At 39.5% G+C, this 22,390-nt stretch overlaps 1 protein-coding gene and 3 non-coding genes across 4 annotated transcripts; all 4 read right to left on the reverse strand.

Moving 5' to 3' along the window:
- Positions 1–3,991: 3,991 nt before the first annotated feature.
- Positions 3,992–12,473, reverse strand: LOC139121936 (serine/threonine-protein phosphatase 6 regulatory ankyrin repeat subunit A-like). Its single transcript, XM_070687269.1, has 2 exons — positions 11,767–12,473; positions 3,992–8,925 (listed from the first exon to the last, which is right to left on the reverse strand). Exons 1-2 carry the CDS (start codon positions 12,182–12,184, stop codon positions 6,305–6,307), a joined length of 3,039 nt encoding a protein of 1,012 aa, XP_070543370.1. The 5' UTR covers positions 12,185–12,473; the 3' UTR covers positions 3,992–6,304.
- A 3,893-nt stretch (positions 12,474–16,366) lies between these two features.
- On the reverse strand, positions 16,367–16,438 carry Trnac-gca (transfer RNA cysteine (anticodon GCA)). The gene has a single exon. It is a non-coding gene; the product is annotated as a tRNA-Cys (tRNA).
- Positions 16,439–17,525: 1,087 nt separating this feature from the next.
- Trnac-gca (transfer RNA cysteine (anticodon GCA)) lies at positions 17,526–17,597 on the reverse strand. The gene has a single exon. It is a non-coding gene; the product is annotated as a tRNA-Cys (tRNA).
- A 2,087-nt stretch (positions 17,598–19,684) lies between these two features.
- On the reverse strand, positions 19,685–19,756 carry Trnac-gca (transfer RNA cysteine (anticodon GCA)). The gene has a single exon. It is a non-coding gene; the product is annotated as a tRNA-Cys (tRNA).
- Between the last annotated feature and the right edge of the window lie 2,634 nt (positions 19,757–22,390).

Below are 22,390 nucleotides of genomic sequence, written 5' to 3' on the forward strand. Positions count from 1 at the left end.
AAATGTGCTGTACGTGGCGCTGGTCAAAAAGTGCTCAGCACATGTCGCCCTCTAGATTTCAGAACAATTCTAAAATAGCACGGATTTAAACATGACCTATTAGAGCAAAAAGTTTCTGTATCTAAGTACCCTCATCTTGATGTATACCCTAATTTAATTCACCGGTGACATTAGCATATTAAATTAATTGTATCGCACACTGGAACCATAGACAATAGAGGGGGAACTTCTGTCTATGCTGGAACCAACAAAGCGTTGACACAAAATTTCTACCAACTGAGGGCGCACTCACCATCTTAACGCTACTTTGTGAATATCAGTTTCCTGCAGATCAATGCTATTCTGCACTAGAATGAAGTCACACTTTTGATTTTGATTTTTAGCAATACTGGAACAGAACCTTAAGGCATGTGAAAATTGATTATCTGTAACGACATACATTGAATAGATTTTACTAGGTCTAGCTTATCAATACAACCCTAAAGGTTCGTTTAAGGAGTCATTGATGTACAGCAGGCCTAACACATTTTTTATGATTTTCTTTATTGTGTCCCTCGTCAAAGCTAATCCATTGGGCCAAGGAAAGTGCCAAGTGTCACTCATGAAGCATCATGTACACATGGACTCGGCCTTCATGGTTTAACGAGGCCTAAACAACGCTCATACGCGACGCTGATATTAAGGGAGGGCGCTAGTTATTTTATGGTTTTATGTAAATAAATTAATTCAGGAAATAAACCATGATGCAAATCATTTAATACATTTATCGTTGCCGCTGTTGGCAATTTTTTAACCTGTGACAACTTGCATCGATATCTACGATGGGTAGAGCGTGTACTATCGTACAATATCTACAGTCTTGGCTCTATAATCTGGTATCTATACCATAGTGTGCTGTCGTATAGATACAGCTGTAGTATTGCAACTAAAGCACTTTGTGCCTATACCATATTATAGATACTGTCATACAGCACTTTGTCGACTCATATCACTTCACAAAGCTTGAATATGAACGGCAAAATAGCAGACATCGCAAAAGTATCTACATTGCTTATTTTAAAGTCTTAGAAAAGCGACATTTGATGGTAGATCGCCTTGACAACAGTTTTTCGGACACTCAAGTATTTATAGTATTTCTCTTTCCGCGTGTGTGGACTCATATTGAAAGCTGTCGAGTATGCGGTTTCATCGTTTTGAAATAGCGAAATGTATTTCTCCGAAGATTGTCACCAATATTGGTGTAGGAGCTATTGTGGATTTCAAATATCTGTAAATTTCATATAGTTTTCTGTTTTCTTCTTAAGGCCTTAACTTTTTTAATATTGATTATGGAAAGAAATATTTTCAAATTTTCTCTGAGGAAAAGTGAAACAAAATATTATTTTTAAGAGCGTCTTACCTTAAGAGTAATATATATATATATAATATATATATATATATATATATATATATATATATATATATATATATATATATATATAGCGTTAGATGCCTATATATATATATATATATATATATATCTGTGCTAACAATTGAAATAGTACGTTAAAAATTGAACTGAATGCATGGCTATTTTGAAATATGTAGTAATTGGCTTGACGTTTTTCACTGGCTTATGTCCAGTTTTCCGATTGGCTGATTTTCAGTTTTCCCATTGGCCTATGTCCAGTTTTCCGATTGGCTGATGTACTTATATTCTGATGAGATTCAAGCCTTGTTTTGAGTTGTACCATTTTGTTGAAGGTATATATCAGTAAAGGAAAGTTGTATTTAATCAGTAGGGAGATGCTTAATTTTGTTAGTGATAAACATTAGTTTGTAGGTGAAGATATAGGCACGTACTAATACCGTAAGCTTGATAATCTAGGGTTGAATTTAAAATGTCATTTAAAAAAGGCCTAACACAGTGAGGACTTTGACACCTGTACCAGAATTTGGAATGAGCCAGAGCAAATATGGCGTCCAGTGATTGCACTTGAGCAGCGATACTAACTACTTATTCTTACTGCCTCATGCAATTAATTTTCAAAGTATCTTTCTTCGTGATTCATATTTGAAAGACATTCTGTGTGTGTGTCTCTAGATTAGTTGAGCAAATATTAATGTGATTGAGGGTGGGAGAAAGTTATACTGGCAAGATCGATTGCTACGGCCATGGAAGTATTATACTTGGCTACAGCTGTATACAGCTGTACTGCGTGAGTGGCGCCCTCAAGGTATCCATCAAATTTTGAAATGGAAAGTTTTACTTGTTGGTGAACAAGTCTAATTAGTACGCATAACACCAAAATAAAAATATCAAAAACTATAGAAGCTGATAAAAAGGATCTTCAGACTGATTAAATAACGGTAGTCAGAAGGTTTGACAAACTTTACAAATATAAATAAGGGAGCCTTCAGTAATTACAGGGGGTAGGCTGGAGGAATTGGGGGGAGGGTCACTTTTTAGAAAACAATTCAAGGGGGAGGGTCACGTTTTATGAACCTATCTTGGGGGAGGGTCACTTTTGACAGAAGCTGATTTTATGGCCAAAACTTTGATTATCAGATATTTCCTGAATAGCAAATCACCAACAAAATACATGCACATTATAGACCGCTAAAAAAAATCATAGTTTCATCATAGACCGCAATGCATAGTGAATCGACATTTCAGTTAAATTCCAAAATCAAATTTGTTGCACAACCATAGACTTGTATAACCACTCTAGTCTAATCAAGAAAATTAATATCAATAATCAAGAGTACACAAATGCAAAGATTTACCTATTTTTGTATTGGAAAAAACTATTCATATCATTTCATCATAGACACCATGAATAGTGGTGTGCGCGGAATTCCCCAGCCCAACTCTCCCTGTAATTATTGAAAGCTCCCCAAGTTATAAAAGTTAAGTTACTTTTTTCAATATTACAACAGATATATATATATATATATATATATATATATATATCTCTAAAGTGTTAGGTGCCCTATAGCTGAATGTTACAATATTACAAATTACTCATAAATACAAGTGTATAACTTAAAAAGAAAAGCAGATGAGCTTACATTTGCAGATTAAACCGACATTAATTACTTCACCATCGAATTATCCCAAATTAGTTCCAGTCGTGTTTGAGAGTATTTCCCCTGTACCAGTTTTGTTAAGATAATCCCTGTTATTGTGTATAACTATATGTATGTTTCTTACGGTGTAATCATCATCGTCATCATCATCATCATCATCATCATCATCATCATCATCATCATCACCATCATCATCATCATCACCATCATCATTTTCAGTAGAAACTGAGTCACGGTAAACGTAAGTCGAGTAGTCATATCAATATAATGTTTTACACCTTGCTAATGAGCAATTTGTATAGACGTTCATAGATAAGGTACTGTTGTCTTGTGCTTTATTCATTTAAACTAAACATGTATATATCTGTTCAGGTGAAACTTGGATCAGTGCCACATGTGTGTACGTGATCTCTTATGGGTCACAGTTCGCCGTGGTGAACAGGAATACGCCCTCAGCAGTTCAAAATATGTAGTGATATCAAACACGTTGTAATGCACTGAAGCAACATATCTTCCACAGTGTGGGTAAAATAGTTGTAAAGTGAAAGGGCTTGTAGCTGTTACGTTAATGATTTGATCGCTAATTCTGCTCTGTATGACAAATTCAATTTATTGTTCTACTCCAAAACAATGTCTTAGCTTACCAATATACGTTCAAGTTATTGTTTAAATTTGAATTCTAGTCCTGGCGAAAGTAACTCCAAATTAGTACTCTCGGCTCCGCCTTGCCCGTTAATTTTTGGCTTGGCTCTTGCCCTTGGCCACCAATAAAACGTTATTATATAGTTAGTGTTTCGCCCTTTATTCCATAATTATCCATAATTAAAACTAAGTTTTAATTTTCATTGAAATAAAAACTAGTATTACATCTGAGGGTCACCATCCGCTGTAGATGTTTGTTATAAAGAAATAGAAGTTAAGATTGCGAGGAATAAGTGTTCAAACTTTATTTCTATGAGCTCTATTGTTCAAAACATAAAATGTGCATGGCTATATCTAACAAATAACAAACCAGTATAAAAATCAATGCACATAAATTCACCTTCTTGTTTATTTCGATGGTAAGGTGTTAAAGTCTCATGCAAATTATTGAATCAAAACGATTCGTTGTATCCTGTTTACATATCTGTTCAGTCATGTATGATGCACTTTTTATCAATCAAAACAACCAGATCAATTTGATGAAAACAGTGTAGCGTTCCGCGTATGGAAAGTGAAACACTTCGTTACAATACGTACGGAAGCAGGCAGGGTTCATGGCGATGAGAATGATGTAAGGTCGACAGAGGGCGCTACTATAAAAACGTGGCGCTGCACGTAGGTATTTCTTATCAAAGGTGACATAAACCCACTCATACTCTATATTTTCAAATAGCAGAGAATCTTAGTTTAGTATGATAGCAATAATTTACTCAAAGGATGAAGTAGGTAAATATTAATGGTAAATTTTGTTATGAATAATATAGGTAAAAACATCGACACTACTTATGAAATGTAATATCTCACTTGAAACTCGAGTTTATGTAGAAAGAACGGCAATTTTTTTTGTACTATCTATTCTCATTCTTAAACAGCATGAATTGAAAAACTTACATTCAAAAGTGATGAAAATCATGATAAACAGTATTTCAAAAAAAAATTTGAAAAAAAAATCACACAATTTGACCCTGCAAGAGTACAGTCTCATAAAGTGCTGAAAACGAGAGAGGAAAAAAGCCTAGGATCGAAATCGGGCAATTTGCATACCTTTACAATTCTTTCCAACCCAACTTACTACTTCTTGTCATGCTAAAATATAAACCCTAACACTTATTTCAATCTTGGGTTAACAAATTACTGAAACTTGAATGACATTTTGCATAAAAAAGTAATATTAGGTAAAAAAATGATGTACAACGTTCAACGGCTCTTAAAAATCAATAGAACTCTGACCTCGCTCAAAAGTGAAATAGACATGCCCATCTTGCAAAGGCGGCCCAAATGTAAAGTTTTAATGAATAAGTCATTTCCGAATATTTTAATTTCGTCTGAAGGATTACTGTATCAAAATATTGTTACATTTCACGCATTCAGATTAAGGTGGCGTCAACCAAAATCAACTTTTCATTGTCCTGATCACGTTTGTCAAAAATCACTTTCAATATGTACTAACTATGAGGTATAGCGTTGCAGGAGTCATTTAGTAAACCTTGATTTCGTATACAGGACATTTGCCCAACACTTAAAAACATGCACTTAAATGTACAATTAGACGAAGCGCGCCCTCAAATAGTATTGACTTTTCAATTAAGGTATTATGCACCTCGAAATTGAAGGACTTAAACATTTACTCAAACTTTCCTAATTAATCAATTCTCTTTCAAAATCAGCAATAAAAATTGGGGGTCACCACGCAAAGTTCGTTACCAAAGAAACAAGTTACCTTCAATACCGATATGTGACATTCAAAACGGCCGCTATTATTAATTCTAAGGTCTAAATTGTCGATCTTCACAAAAATTACACGTTGGAACTTCCTTTACTCGATTAAGTTTAAAACAAGTCAACGCAAATGGTAGACCAGTAAGGGACTGCAAAAATTCTGTCTCCGATGGGTTTTCCAACCTATTATATAAATTTAGCTGACATCACTACGGTGCGCACAAGAGGCTCACTCGGCACAACAACTTTATTAAGGCGTATTTATATTTTCGGCTTTCTTTGGTTTTTTTGTAAAATCACGACATACGTGTATAAAAGGCGAAAACTATTCATTTGAATTACGCATTGATTTTGCACCCATGCAAAGTCATCTTGTAGAAGTAGAGTATCGTTTGGAAGGTGCTCTAGGGACAGATATTCGGACTCTCAAACTTTTACAGTTACTGTACTCTTTGGTCTACCACTTATGGGGCTCAGTTTGAAGCTCTGTGAATAACATAAGTTTTCACCGGCCTATCTTTATGAAATTCGAAATTTAATTTTCCCCCTACCTAGTTAATACTGGAATGGTGGCCATTTTCAATTTCAAGACTCGGAAAAATATTGGGTAAATTGTTTATCACGGCAAGTTTGAGCAAAAGTTTTAATCTTTCAATGTTGAGGCCCGTACTACCTGAAATGGCCCAATCCTCTCATATCTTTGTTTCACAATAGCTCCATTTCGACAACTGTGGTAGAGATGTACTAGCTTTTCCCGGAGAGTTTTGCAATGTTCAATGTGGGCTTCAAGTACTTTATTCCATTGACGCTAAGTTTATAAGTTTTCGGGCTTGCTTTCGTACGCGCCGTTTTCAAGCAACAGAGACACAATTTTCTCGAATTCGTTTTCCCTGGCAAATACTAGAGGTGTCCACTGCTCGTCATCCCTCACGTTGACGTCAGCATCGTGATCAATTAGCTCTGATACCACTTCCTCGTGTCCGGCCATCGCTGCCAGGTGTAGAGGCGTCAGGCCTTCGGATTCTCTCGCGTTGACTTCGCTGCCAAGATCGGCCAACAGCGCCGATGCTGCACTCTCGCCCTCTCTCGCTGCGAGATGTAGAGGCGTACACCCATCGATGTTCCTGGCCATGATGAACGCATTGGCCTGAAGCAAGGTTCGAATGACGTCAAGGAATCCGTTTGCCGCTGCGATATGCAATGCTGTCTCTCGGTCAATATCCTGTGCGTCTACAGCCGAGCCGAATCGAAGGAGCTTCTGCACTGTCTTGTCATGTCCATTGGCCACTGCCAGGTGCAGGGGCGTCAAACGGCTACTGTTCTGCTCGAACACTGAAGCGCCCTCATTGACAAGAAACTCCACAGTCTCCGTTTGGCCAGATTCCGCCGCACAGTGGAGTGGCGTGTTGTTCTTGTCGTTACCAATATCGATAAAGGCCCCCCTCTCGATCAAAAGTTCTACAATATTGGTGTAGCCCTTTTTTGATGCCAAATGGAGAGCGGTAGACCCGTCACTAGTTTTCTCGTCCGTTCGAGCACCACTGTCGAGCAGTATTTCAACTACAGAGGCATGCCCGTTTAGCACTGCGCACTGCATCGGTGCCAAAGCCGCCTTATCCTTCATATGAATGTCAGCTCCACGTTTCATCAGTACTTTCACAGTCCTATCGTGGCCGTTCATAGCAGCGAAATGAAGGGGCGATTTCTCCTCCTCGTTGGCCACGTTGACGTCAGCGCCTTTCTTGTGCAAGAGCTCCACCATACGAAAGTGGTCAAGTTGCGCAGCGAAGTGCGTAGGCGTGTTTCGGTAAGCATCTGTCTCGTTGACTTTCGCGCCGCTGCTGATGAGGAGTTCTGCGATTGCGTAGTTTCCGTGCTGGACAACATGAAATAATGGCGACCAACAGTCGTTGTCAAGGGAATTCACCACGGCATTCTGGGCGAGAAGCATACGTGCTATGTTCGTGTGCCCTTCGACTGCAGCGCAGTGGAGGGGTGTAGCCGAGATTTCGTTCAAGGCATTAACATCTGCACCCTTTTCTATCAGCAGCATTGCCGTGGTTACAAGACCACGTTTGCTGGCAAGATGGAGGACTGTCTGTCCGTGGCAGTCCGCTGATTTGACGTTTGCCCCTCTCTGAACGAGCATTATGGCAGTTTCCTCGTGATCCTTGTCTATCGCAATCCACAGCGGTGTTAGCTTGTCTGGCTCTGTCTCTGCGTCGAGGTTCGCCCCTTTGGAGACGAGAAATTCGATCATTTCATTGTTTCCTTCGAAGGCGGCGCTGTGGAGTGGAGTAAGGCCCTCAATGTCCCGGGCATCCAAGATGGCTCCCTTTAGAAGAAGGCTCTGTGCAATAGCGACCTTGTTCAGTTCTGCGGCGAAGTGCAGGGCTGTCATCCCATCTTTGGTTTCCGAATTAACCTTTGCCCCGCATTCCAGTAGCTTGTCAACCACGCGAACCTCACCTTTCCTGGCCGCCATATGAAGAGGTGTCATGCTGTCATCGTCATGGATATCAAACTGTGCCCCATATTCCAGCAGTAAATCTATCATACTCGTGTGCCCTTCTTCGGCCGCATAATGTAGCGGAGTCTTGGAATCTTTTGTAACAGGGTTAATGAGAGCCTTTTTCTCCAGTAAGCATTTGGCTGTCTTCACGTGTCCATTGAAAGCTGCAAGATGCAACGGTGTTGCCTCATCTTCTGAACACGAGTTCACAACTGCGCTGCTTTCCAGCAGGAGGTGCACGACTTCGTCACTTCCGCTGTAGGCGGCCCTGTGGAGTGGGGTCATTTGGCTGCGATTCACTGCGTTGACGTCCACTTTCTTGCTCTTCTGCAGAAGGAACCTGGCTATGCCGACATGGCCGCCCTCTGCAGCTCTGTGCATCAGGGTGTCACCTCGGTCGTTGCGCGCGTTCAGGTTGGCGCCATACCTTGCAAGCACTTTCACAGCGCCAAGCCGGCCAGCACCGCAGGCGAGGGATATCGGGGTTATGTTGGTTCTTCCGCGGCTGTTGACGTCTTCTCCGTTCTGGCAAAGCCTCTCCACGGCATCTTGATCCCCAGCCCTCGCCGCCCTGTGCAGAGTGGTGAAGCTCGACTCCACATCCGAGAGATACGTGAGCTTTTCCATCATAGTGTCGTTTCCCAGGCAATCAGCCAACTGAAACGCCGAGAACCCGTTATACTCGCTGTTTGAATTCGAGACCCGGATGTTGAGCAGGTGATAAAAGTCGGAATACTTGAAGAGGGAGAAGAGGAACAAGACGTTGTCGTAGAGTATAGCCTGGTGTAGGAGGGTGAATCCATTTTTGACGGTCAGCAAGTCAACACTTTTAGCAAGCTCCAGGGCTGTCTGTGTGTCGTCATCTCGAAGAGCATCAAAGAGCTTGTCTTCTTTATTGAAAGCAGACGTGACAAGACACTCTCCTAAGCAAAGAACAAAAAACAGTGTTATAATTCTTTCACTGGAAATAATTGCTATAGCTGCGCTCGTGTGGACTCGGGCCGAAAATATAGTTTATACGACGAGAGTATCTGTACGAAAATAACTATGATAAAATGCGCGTTTGTATATTTGCATTCTGAAAATATTGTAGTTAGGTCGGAAAATATAGTTTGATTTCCAACTTTATTATTTATTGTCGGCCGAAAATTGTGAAATTGCGCACTTTTCGTTGGGCCGATACATGTACTTCTTGGCTCAAATCATAATAAATTTGTTTCTGCAGTTATGTTGGAAATTTTTCTGGTCGATTTTGTGAGGCGAGATTTCGACCCATGGAAAATAGCAAACTTTAGCGTAATTTTTTCGTAATTAACAAGACATACGCTACAAATTTCTCAGGCCGATTGGTCTGAGGGAAAAATTGAGCGGAAGAAAATAAAGCCGACCTTTGTTTTTCGCAAACATTTTTAGGATAATGAGGACGGAATGAAATGTAATGGTGCCTTTGCAAGGTATGTATACACATGCTAATCTATCACAAACCGTCCATTTCAGAGCAACGACGCGGGAAACCTGCATTGTGGTAGTTGTCTTTGGTAAACTTTCGAAGTCCGACAGAGACGTGGAACAATTTTACTCGATAAGCTCGACTGCACTTCCTATCAGGTTCTTTTCTGCAAACGCACCTAGTGCCAAGCGTCTTTGATTTGTTTGTGCACAGGTATTCGAATTTGTGGCAGCGTGACACAACGCATGCGTCACTATACAGGATGTCTGCCTTGCAACACGGGAATCTGAGAACGAGAAAGAACTATATACGTAGCACTGACGTCAATGTAACCACTAATTTATTGTTTTAATTGCAGGCAGAACTTAGGTCATAGTAGCCTGTCCAGTATCGGCTCATTCTTTCCTTTTGTAACATACGTGCCTTGCAAACGTTTCCGCAGAGTCAGTTGCCTAAAGTTGTAAGTAGAGCGTGACTTCAACAACGCGACTCTCGATAAAACACGATACGAGGTGACGACACCAGTCATGGAGCTTTAAACACACTTCATCGTTATTTTTCTTACCTATAGTCTGCACAAGCATCTAAAAATATCACAGGGTGAAGTAACATTCTTGAAATGTTGGGCTCAAAAGACCGTGATGTATATTTTTCTGTCATTTCGGTGTTATACTCATGTTATTCGCAAATGAAACATAGTGAGAAACGTGTAAGGTCATTCAGTTTTGAAATGTCTGCCGTTCTCTAGTGACAGCGCCATGTTAATCTACTACACCCACTCTTGCTAGTTTATCGCGCAATAACTTGTTCGATGTTCTACACCCCATTCTTTGGTTGATGGCTTTCCGAGGGAAGTCGTTTGTACCAAAACGCTACATGGTCCATTTTGCAAAATGTCATATCGAATACCCTGTCTTTAGTGGCACAAATACATATTCTATGAGCAGTTGGCGGAAAGTGAAACCCGTATTGTCATGAAGCGAACACAATTATATTTGGTCTTGAAAAATTGTGCCAACATAAAGCACAGTTTCGCTGACTTTTTTCTTTTTCGATAGTCTACACCTATTACTTTTTAAACACTGAGTTGGTTTCAATGGCTGCATTAATTAGGCTGTGCAGCTGGCTCGGAAGGTTATATCTGATTGGTTGATTGTCACTATTCACAGCAACTTCACAACCAACCGAGATGCTGCACATTAGGCCCATTGATGTATCAGACCAAATGATTCAAGTTACTTGTAGACAGACATAGCAAAGAATCAAAGAAAATGAATATACAATATTTAACCCTATACTCTGTATACCGTCATGCTAAATATTCATGTTGGTACTGTTCGAAAATGGGGTTTAGAATCCATATTTGTACAAGTGCCTTAGCTAATTTGAATACAGACACTCCTTCATACAAGAGAATGCCCCCTCCCCTCCCCTCATGAAATCACCAAAGTTAATAAAAAAACGACACCAATGAAACATATACTTTGAGCTGCAGACGATACTTTTACAACACCTATTAAACAATGCCCCTTAAAATGCCGGATTTGCTGAGAAGTACTTTTAAAGTTGTATAGCATCATAAGCTGTCTGTCATTTCTTTCAAATGAATTTAATCAAGTGCTGTACTGTGTAAACAGTGAGTGGGTGTTCTTGATCGATACAAGTCTCCTTCAACATTTTTTTTTCAAAATTGTTGCGTCAAGCGTTGTTTCCATGACGATCAGTTTACGAGTTGTTAGCACTTGACAGCTTCCCGCTTTGGAGTACAGTTAAATACATAATGTAAATGCATACTTCTATCAAAATATTCTGTGTTTCATGTTTGGGGTTTTTTTAATACATACTGAGGACTATGATTTTGTCATTGATCATGCTTGCACCACAAAGCAATTGGTCTCGCTACTGAAATGTAATGATAAGGTCCAAACTCAGACAGATAGACAAACATGGCGGCTGACGGGCTCCCAGAGAACATAATTTTATCATCGATTTGATTTTATGCCTAGATTGAGTATACATATAATACAATACCATACTGATTTCTTATCAGTATACGTCATACCAGTGTTTTAACACGTCATTTCTGTTTACAATATTGTCAGGCTAACTTTTTAACTCGTTCGAATATGCTAATGATTTACGAAAAGCTCATTAAACATACTGCAAACTCTTGTATAGTTGTCCGATACAAATATATAACGTGGAAGAACTGGCCAACAATCTGTAGTAATGGTGTTACTATGGCTTGTAATGATTGTCATCGTGCCAGCACCAACGTGCACGGGGTTAAAGGTCATTTAGATTGACTACCCACCTGTTACAGGGTCAATGCCGCATCTACCAAGATATGCCTTCAGGTCTCCTATCCGGGTCAATTTCGGTGAGTTTGCCGGCCTGCACTCCAAAACACGAAGAATGCTGAGGACAAGCTGAGCTTTGTTCAGTGTGAAACTAAGGCTGTCGTCGCCCGCCGCTCCTGCCATGAAAAGTATGGCCATGTCGTTTCCGGCTCTGTTTTTGGCGAACTCTATCTCGAATGTGTCCTCGTACGTCATCGCTACGCCCCCTAGAATTTTGGAGACGACTTCTGGGGCGTTCTCAACGCTTAGAGACTGGAGAAATATCCTCAGTAGAAAATTTAAGTCGTTTTGGATGGATCCCTGGATAATCCGCGATCCATCCGGGGTCCACCGACAGGAAATACGACTGAATGCAGTCGTCTGTTCAGCCATGTTGTTTTAGCGGGACAAGGTGAACTCACTGGCGGCTGTAAGCTTCATACCCCTCTTCGATGATCATCCATCGGTGTCCCGCCGCCTTCATCAGTTATGCAATATAAAATCTTCGACCGATAATGCCATGTTCGCAAAAACAATCTTCACAAGTTCCTAACAATAATATGGTAAATAGTTCCGGCAGCGTTCTGGACCAGCGAGTGTGTCCTTCGGGATTTACATTGCCCCAATGTAGGTCGGTATTTCACAACGCCGGTCGGGTCGTTCCGTTGTCTGCGTGCAATGTGGTGCGCCCCGCACTTTGTACCTGTCCGATATAGAAATGCAGCTACCCTGCCAGCTCGTTTCATTGAATATTAACTGGGGTCTAATCTTGACTTTATTTATTCATTTCGCAATATTTACCTTCCCAGACATAGTATGACAGGCATCGCCATTTGAATGAAATTCCGCAACACTCAATACCCGATCAGCTGCCAATATTCGCGCTATCATTGGCTTCGCATGCAAACCTGTAGTGTACAGCGACTTTGATGATATATTGGCACCGACCTGCGATCGATATTTCAGTGGTGACCTCATTACGTCGGAGAAGATAGTACGCTACTAAACTGCTTGTCAGTCGGTCTAGTAAGTTTATCCATAGACAGTAAAGGGGGTAGATCTGCTCAGTTCGGACACTGAATTTGTTTATTGCTGTTGAAATGAGAGAGAATAGAATAATCAACGTTCGACTTTGATTCTTTTTAAACAACTGCTCGAATTTGACCAGTGTCTACAAGCAATGAATCCGCACGTTTGCAGTGGTCCCAATGCACTTTTCAAGAAAATGCGCTGTTACCTTAACCCCCCCCCCCCACACACACACACACACGCAATCAAATGAACTCTGACAAGGTAGTATATGGGCCTCGAAAGTAAAAGACTTAAACTTTTGCTCAAAATTTCCTAAATGAAACTTTAAGCCACTCTCTTTCAAAATCAAGAATAAAAATCGGGGGGGGGGGGGGGGTCACCGTACAAAACGTTGAACTAGAGAAACAAATTACCCAACATTTTGCGATATTTGAAATTCAAAATGGCCGCCATCACTTTGTTAACCCTATCGAGAAAAAATAAAATTTCGAATTTCAGGAAATTAAGTAGGTGAAAAGTTTTCTTACACCAAGAGCTTTAAAATGAACCCCCACAATTGGTAGATCAGAAAAGAATTATGAAAGTTTGACAGTCCGAATATCTGTCCCCGAGGCGCGTTCTACCTTAAGAATAAAGAAAAGATATGGTAAATGTGACGGACAGAAGGATTATGGCGATATAAAGGCGTAAGTCAATACCAAGGCGTGGCCCAGTCACGGTTGATTGATTCGTCTTTCATTCATGACATGGACGCCACAAGTTTACATGTCTTCGTCCTTTTGACAAATATGTCAAACAAGTTTTAATATGCATGCTTTACTTTTCCTGTATGAATATTCACAGTAGGGCAGAACGCCCTCACGCGGCGTATACTTCCCCTAAACTCACGGTTAACTGGATCGTTTCCCATACTTTATTTCACAAAACCTGCCAATTGTTGTTCGATCAATGTTATTTCAAATTGCAGGAAATAATTTAATATTGCACGAGATATATGACACTTCTCTTCAGCTGCGTGATGGCTGATTACATTTTCAACTGAAAACCTGACGTCCTAATCGCCGAGCACTGTATTGTATTGTATTGTATTGTATTGCATTGTACTGTATGATATTTTACTGCATTGTATGGTTTATTTCGTCATAAATAAATGTATTAACATTAAAAACACATGTTTAAATAAATAGGAAATAATCTATGGAACGTATCCATGAAATCATACATGACAAATTCTTCAGAATAATCATGGAAATTGTACACGGTGTGATATTCATACAGTTAATAGGTTTAATGTTTTCATACATATATGCCTTCGCGTGATTTTTTTCACCGCACATTTTAGTTGATTTTCTTTGTGATAAATTTTCTGCACACAAAAGTTATCTCCAATAGAAAAACGGGTAGAATAATCGTTGGGAATTGTATGACGGTAACGATTTTTGTCTTTTGCTGACTGGCTATTTAATAAATCGAAGACAAAGAGACTGGTATGATATTTGCAGAGTGGGGACATTTAATATGCTAAGTTGTCTAAATAAAGTGGCAACATGGAAAACAGAATTAGAACGTAATTAAGGTGGTATGCGCCTCGAAAACATATTCGGACTCTTACAATACTTTTCTGATCTATCACGCTTGTGGAGGTCATTGACGCTCTTTGAGTAAGGAAACTGGTCACCTGTTTTTCGAAAATGGAAAATTGTATTTTTTCCCTCAGAGTTAACACGGAGATGGCGGCCATTTTGAAATTCATATATCGTTAATTATATTAGGTAATATGTTTCTCTAGTGGCAAACTTTGCACGGTGACCCCTGATTTGCAATATTGATTTGGTAAGATTGTGGTTCAAAGTTTTCATGGAGGATAATTTGAGCGAAAGAGTTTAAGTATTACACTTCAAGCGCGTAATCCATTTAAAATCGAATTTGCCCATTGTCGAAAAGTAGCAGCGTGGGAACGGAATTCAGAGAATGTAATTAAACGGTTAATTTTCTGTGTAATAAATATTTGGCTCTAGTGATGTCACCAATAGCAGACTTTGCAAAAGTCCGAATCCAGTTGAACGAGATTAATATGGTTGTCATCGATAAACTAACTTACATGAATTGGTATCGTCTGCAAATAGGCGGAAATGAAATTATTTGATGGGTTAGAAAATATTTTACTGGGGGGGGGGTATTGGTACACTTTGGCTTCTTGTGCGAATCCTAATTTATTCGTGTAATAACTTCTTCGCCCAATTTTAGAAGGCTGACGAGAATATTTTTATATGTTTTGTAATTCGGTTTGTAAAGAACATTTTGGGTAATGTTTTTCTTATTCGTTTTTGGTAATTTAAAATAATGTGTTTTGCGCAAAGTGATTTCACAAGACGAATGGAAATCCACGGTTTGTAAGTACTGTTTTTCGCAATTGTTGGATATTTTAGTGTGGACATGTCTGAAGTAATGTCATGAGGAATCTCATAAAACATATGCAGTCATTTGAATCTGTGCAGTTATTCACAGTTTGCCATGGTGCGTGCTCACGAATGTCCAGTACGTTGCTTGGCATTCTCGATGTGGAAATAAATTATGATGATAGCACCATTCAGCAAATTACTGGCACGCTACATCTCGTGCATAGAAAAGATGTGATGTAAGTAATTTTCAGTTCAATTTTTAAACGCAAATAGTACCGTGCAATAATTAGTGAAGATTTGAGATTGTTAATTACCAAATACAAATATAACAGGGGTTGAACAATCTGGCCATTATTAAATGTTCATATACAGTGAATGACAACATAAACATCGGCACTTGATATTGCTGTCATGTCTCGTTCTTTCGTTCGAGATGAATAATACGTAACTCACTATGCGTACGTGTACAAATTATCGCTCAGCACGATGACCTGCGAACTCAATGACGTCAGCATGCGACGGCCAACCGGAATCGATATTGTTGGCACGATGACGTCACGCGAATGTAATGGCGACCTTCGTGTATATACACGACACACAGCTCGAAAACTAGTCTAACCTCAGTCCGTCGTACTATAAGATTTCGTCTCTGATTTACGAGCTCTAATTCCAATAACTCATATAAGAATTTTGCACTATATTACCAGAGACCAGTGTCACTTAATCATCCAGAACTCTAATACATTGTCCTAAAAGGGAATGTATAAATTATTACCGAGTGCACGTGATACACACAAGCCTAGTTGTCATTGGGAGTGCGAACTTGTCAAGACATGCTACAAGATAAGAACGCTGCATACGCCAGTTCAGCCACATTTTTATCAAAGGCTGGTAAACAACTTGAATAATAAAAAAGTGGTCTTACTTCGAATAGACCATACCTCTCTCTATGTATTCTCTTCAAATGCCTTCGATGCGCCTTTTTCATAAAATTTGAGAAGATTGTATCCATAATATTGCATGCAAGCCTTCACTATCAAGTCGGCGCATAAACAATTGCTTACCGTCACACCATATGTGCTTACCGTGACACCATATATATCTCTCGATTGCCAAACGAGAGAAATATAAATTAAAAAGAAGGGGACACCCGGGTTCGAACCGGGGACCTCTCGATCTGCAGTCGAATGCTCTACCACTGAGCTATATCCCCTGACATAATTTAGAGAGTGGACAAAGGTTACAACCATTTTCAAGCTATGCCTGCTCTCATGTGCTCATGTTCAAATATTCGATATCCGATATTGGATCAGCAAATATTATTGTTCTCGTCAAACGACAATGATCGCTAATCTAAAGACATTTACTTATTCTTTAAATTTTGGTTTTCAAATTTTTGGAAAATATTATTTTGTGGAAATGCCCCAGCATCCTATAATTCACGGAAAGCACTACCACCTGTTGCACGTTATCTACAGAACAGAACTTTCTTTTGATAGTTATGACATAGCAATCATCTTGAACAGCGCCCCATTAAAGTGGGTTTAACAATATATTTCAAAGTACAGACGAAATTTTGAAACCCTGGGATAATTAACGCAAGGGAATATTATTTAAAACTGCACTATACAGTATTAAGGTTGTCCGCACTTAGCAATTGAAAGCCTTAAACGTTTGCTGTAGCTTTTGGTAAGGAAGCTTCAAACCATTCCCTTTTAAATCAAAAACATAATTCAGGAGTCACCTTGCAAAAATTGGCACTAGAAAACAAATTTTACCAATATCTACCGATACTTGAAATTCATCCCTGAAATGTTCGATTTTCACAAAACTAAGACGGTGAAAGTTTTAATTTACTGCAAGCGCTTTAAAATGAGCGCCATCTAGCTGTAAACCGTAAAACACAATTTGAGAGAACTGACGGAAGAAGGGAATCATCTCTCTGGAGGGAAGTTTATTTTGCTCCTCTACTATCCTTTGAATAAAAATTTACCTACGAAAATATTTTTGTTAATGTTTATAAACCACTCAAAACACATAGAAACATAGGTTGATAATAGGTCCTCTTTTGGGATATTGTCAAGGTCATTGCAACTCGGATTAGAATGATAGTTGTTGTATTAGTAGTGTTATGATTTCGAAACATGAGTATTTTAATTGTGCGTCCAACGTTATCATAACCGCAGAATTGACCCGAGACAAATCCATTACCTGACAATCGTGAATGAAATCCCTGCTGTTTTGCAACGCCTCCCTACATCGCCACGGGACCTCTTATCACGAAAACGACAGTAAAAAGAAGGGGACACCCGGGTTCGAACCGGGGACCTCTCGATCTGCAGTCGAATGCTCTACCACTGAGCTATATCCCCTTGGTATCACCAGTGGGTGTTAACGTATCAATACCTTTCTGTACTCAGGAGTTCACCATAAATTCCAATCGTCACATGATCACTAGGGCGTAATCAAAGTCTAAAATGATGACCACAGGGCCAAAACATGTGAAATGAGACAGGAAAAAGTTTTGACAATTTGTTAGAGTTATAGAGTGTTGCCCTTGTTATAGTGTGCCTTATGTTATGTTGCCTTTTACGTATATTATCACCTGTTGCACGCATGTGCTACGGTTTAGAGTATTCTAGCCTGAGTAAATATAATGAGACGGAACTTACCTGATTGTGTTTTGTTTGTCAGTATATGCACAAAAGATTCGTGTATGTACCATATCTAGAAAGAGTAGTGTACAGGGTGCATGATCGAATATACACTTTTGAATTGAAATTACAATATCTTTTTCGTATATTTACTGTGTTATGATCCGGGTTACTTCATCAAATTAAAATGTTATGAAGACAGTTGCTATGTTTACACTCAGGCATAGCGTGTTCACATTTTTTAAAACCAGGGCTACCTCAGACGCTCGTTGAGCTCTGTGAATGACCGTTAATCGTTCATTTCATATATAGTATTTTGCATAAGATAACTCAGAAATTGAGCTTTTGTTTATTCGATTCAAACCACACAGGAATGAGTTGGAGTGACTGTGCGGACATTCTAATAGTCGGTTTCTCCGTAGTTTCTTGCTGTTAAACGTTTATATACGTATGTATATTCGAACCTATTAATTGCTGCGAAATGTTTGAAATTAATTTGTCAGTTAAAGGAAGTGTCATTTACTCGAGATCAATTGTCGATGTCAGAACAGTAAAAAGAATGTATTTTTTTCGACTAAGGTTTTCCACTTCCTCTGAAGAATCACTTGACATGGTACTAGAATTTCACAATTTGAATTCTAGGACTTCAAAGAATTAAAAGATATAAATATGGTTCCAGTTTGCCTACCAAATATAATTTGAGATAAAAGTTTGGCTTTAACAAAATTCAGATCGAGATGACCTTGAACTAGAGCAGAACAGCAAGCATTTTTGTAAGTGGAATGCTACCGTAGAACTCTCTTTAATTATGATTATTTTATGAAATTGTTTAAACAGTAATAACCATTAGTTAAAAGGAAGGGGACTGAGCTATATCCCCACTTGTCAACATCAGTAGCCGGGAATTACTTTCTCCACGAATGCCTTCCTGTTTAACCGAGTTAAGATTTTAACTACCAACTTCAACTCTCGTCGTTCATTTTTCTGTCCCTAAGTCTGCAAATGGTCAGGGCAGTCTCAAACTGATAGTTTGGAAAATTCTTTGCAATATAAGCTGAATGAAATATGATATGGGGATGTTGGGAAACTTGAAGTTTACGGAAGTTTACATAATTGCAATACCGTTGCATCATTTCTGACGGCAGTAAAACCAGTGGTTCCACTATTTCTCACAGCCTATACTAGCTGTGTGCTTCAGGGACAGATATTCGGTCTCTCAATTTTTTTTACAATCCTTTTGTTATCTACCGCTTGGAGTGGGGGACTGAAGTAAGAAAGCTTTTCACCGTCTCAGGTTTTTGGATATCGAAAATTTTATTTTTTCTCCATTGAGTTAAAGCAGGAATAGCGGCCATTTTGAATTTCAAATATCGGTAATCGTATCCAGTCTAGGTTGAAAGATGCCTTGAAGCAAGTTTGAGAATAATTTTTTTAAGTTTTGGGGTTCGTCCTTCCTTAAAGTCGATAGTATTTCTGTGCACCAGTATAAATAAATGCCTTTGCAATAGTATGTATACTTTTTATTGCATATGTGTAGATGATAGCTTTGTCTATACCTATTCAGATAATTGGAAATTCATTTAGTCATGCGCAGTAAAGATTTGAAAATATGAATTTACCCATGACAAAATGTTTCGGCCGTCTTTCAAAAACAAATCCTGTATTTTTATTGACAATGGCAAGCTCTGACATTGTTGAGAAATACGACAAACGAAGAATAATTTCCCAATGCCATTGAACCCGACCAAAAGTTTTAACTTTCTTGTGTACAAATTTTCTTGCTCATGGTGTAAATTGATCAAAAAAGGGGACACCCGGGTTCGAACCGGGGACCTCTCGATCTGCAGTCGAATGCTCTACCACTGAGCTATATCCCCTTGACACGTTGATGAGAAGTATCCTGGCTTTAAATCAGTTCTCCTTTACGAGTTATCGCCCACAATTACAGCGGAGATCGAGTGGTCATGTGATATTCGATGAGATGTTGCCGAGATCATTAAACTGGTACTGCCAAGCTGAAACATCGTAGGTTGATGAACTTGAAAGATACCTTTCTAATAAAAAATATTTTTAATCTTACAGAGGAGAATACGCTGAAAGATGCGCGTTCCAAATTACTCCCATCATGTATTAACACCTGTTTCATATATGAACCAAGAATAATAAGTCACTTGTTATATATGGCTCTTGATTAGTACAATATAGTTTTACTAAAAGGAGTCAATTTTGCCACTCACGTATTTTTTTTGTTTTGCTATCTTCATATTACTCACTGATATACGTGTACGTGCGCGCCAAATGTTTCAAAAATATTTATCGTCATAGAGTAAAAATAAACTGTCAAATTTTCTTTCTAAAAAAAGTCTTAAACGTGTATGAATAATAAAGAAAAAAGTTCTTTCGTCCATATCATTTCATTTTATTTATGTACCTTTTCATAAAAATAGCATTCATTTGAAATACGTGTCATTAAATATTTGAATGTGCCTGTACAGATAAAGATGACGTGCAACCGTCTTTCTTGATTGAAATAGAAAATTCGATGGAATTACGGAAGAAATAAATGAGAAAAGTATTATTGCAAAAAAGGGCAGAATGTTATGTAATGCTTAATTGTAAAATATTCTTTAAACCGTAATGAGAAGATAAACTTTTCAAAAATTTGGAAATACCACACTCCCATACTTATTGACGTACACATACATGTGTATTTGATATAAAGGTGCAATGAATGCTGATTATAAGGGAAAAAAGAAAAATGAAAAAAATAAATCAAGCACACACAAAAAAAATATTGAAATGATTAAAAACAAAACCACAAATAGTACTTGCACTACTACCAAAAACAAAACGAACCACCATCAGGTCTGACTAAAAAAAGAAAGAGAATCACAATTGAAAAGTCGACCGAGATCGCGCCGGCGTTGAGGCTGTAAAGAAACCAAAACGAGGTCAGCTTGGAAAAAAAACCAAAGCGAGGTTACAAAAAAAAAAAGAGGTTACCAAAAAAAAAAAAAAAAAAAAAAAAACTCAGTAGAAAAAAAAGAGGCCCGTTCGAGAAAAGAAAACAGAGAGGGACACCCCGCAGAAAAAGCCCAACATGAAAATTGAATAATTGTCAACGTCATGATTGTTACAGTTTAATGCCGAGGGTTTTGGATCATCACACTCGGATGTTGGACATGATCTTTGGGGTATTTCAGCGATAACTCTCAGCTTCTAGTCTTCAATATCATCTCATGGACGTCCAAGTTACCGACACGTCCCATTCTATATTAAACAGTTACCAGTTTTGGTTAAAAGTGGACAAAACACTCGTGGTGGTTCGTCGGCTGCCAGCGGTCCCCTCGCTCCAATGTACACTCGAGGTGGTAAGCCAGCGGCCGGCAGTCCCGTCGCTAGTACAGTAGGCCTACACGCCGGCAACCAGCGATCCCCTCTCGCTGTAAAGTGTAGGGCCGCATCTCCCAAATCATAGACAGTCTGTGCCCAAACCCCAACAAAACGATGGCTTGCCGCTAGCCCACGGTTACGTGTGTTCGATACACAGCGGCCGCCGTGTGGGTATGCATGGTAAAATTGCATACCACGCAGCACGCTGCGGCCTAGTTCTGCATGGCAGGGCTGTGTGTTACCGGCGTGACACGGCCTCCGTATAACGCCGGTAACACGTACACAGCCCTGCCATGCAAAGCTAGCAGCGGCCGCTATGTATCGAACCACACACGTATCCTGTGGGTTCATAGCCTCTAAACGGAGTATGGCAAAGGCAAAAATACTCGGGCTGAAACACTCCGTTTAAATTCGAGGCAACGTTTTCACTAGTACCTGTAGAACGCGAACGCGCCCGACTTGACAAACACTGATCAAGCAGCCGCTATTTCTCTGTACACTGTAGCTCAACACAACCAGCAAAGGGAGTGGTAGGGCTACGGAACCGCAGCAAGGCCGGGCTGTGAGTTACCGGATACGGCCAGGCCGTATAACACCGGCGTTATACGGCCAGGCCGGTAACTCACAGCCCTGCCCTGCCACCCAGAGCTATGTATAGGCTACTGCACAAATATCGTAGCTCCATATATTAGACTGTGTGGATATAAAGATTTCTGCAATGGCGATCGACATGTCGTGTGCCGGTCTAGCCCTGCGGGTAGAGTGAGAGTGTCTGGCGATGCGAAGGGCGGACACTCTCGCCATACTCGTAGTCGTAAGGCTTGTACAGTTGCGTCGTTTGTCTTGTCGAACATTGAAAATGATGGACGTTCTCTCAACACGCGGCAGATTTCTTCAAAACTATTCATTTTATCATGATTTGGGTGATCTTTGAGGATAGACGAGGAATTACCAAATAACGAGGTGGTTTATTGTTATGGTATTGGAACCCGATGTATCGAACCACACGTATAGACTGTGTAGAAATCATGTAACGGCGATGACAGTGCGGCTCGGTGGAAGGCCTGCAGTGGGCTCCCTGCCATACCGCGCTTATTAAGGCATAGATATATTCGCAG

The sequence above is a fragment of the Ptychodera flava genome, chromosome 2, assembly GCF_041260155.1.
Source record: "Ptychodera flava strain L36383 chromosome 2, AS_Pfla_20210202, whole genome shotgun sequence".
Taxonomy (NCBI): domain Eukaryota; kingdom Metazoa; phylum Hemichordata; class Enteropneusta; family Ptychoderidae; genus Ptychodera; species Ptychodera flava.

What these genes read in the sequence shown, in the direction of transcription:
- LOC139121936 (XM_070687269.1), bottom strand. Translation starts at nt 12,184, where the DNA reads ATGGCTGAACAGACGACTGCATTCAGTCGTATTTCCTGTCGGTGGACC. An exon ending in CGGCATTGACCCTGTAACAG is followed by an intron (nt 8,926 to 11,766) that starts GTGGGTAGTCAA and finishes TTCTTTGCTTAG; the next exon opens with GAGAGTGTCTTGTCACGTCT.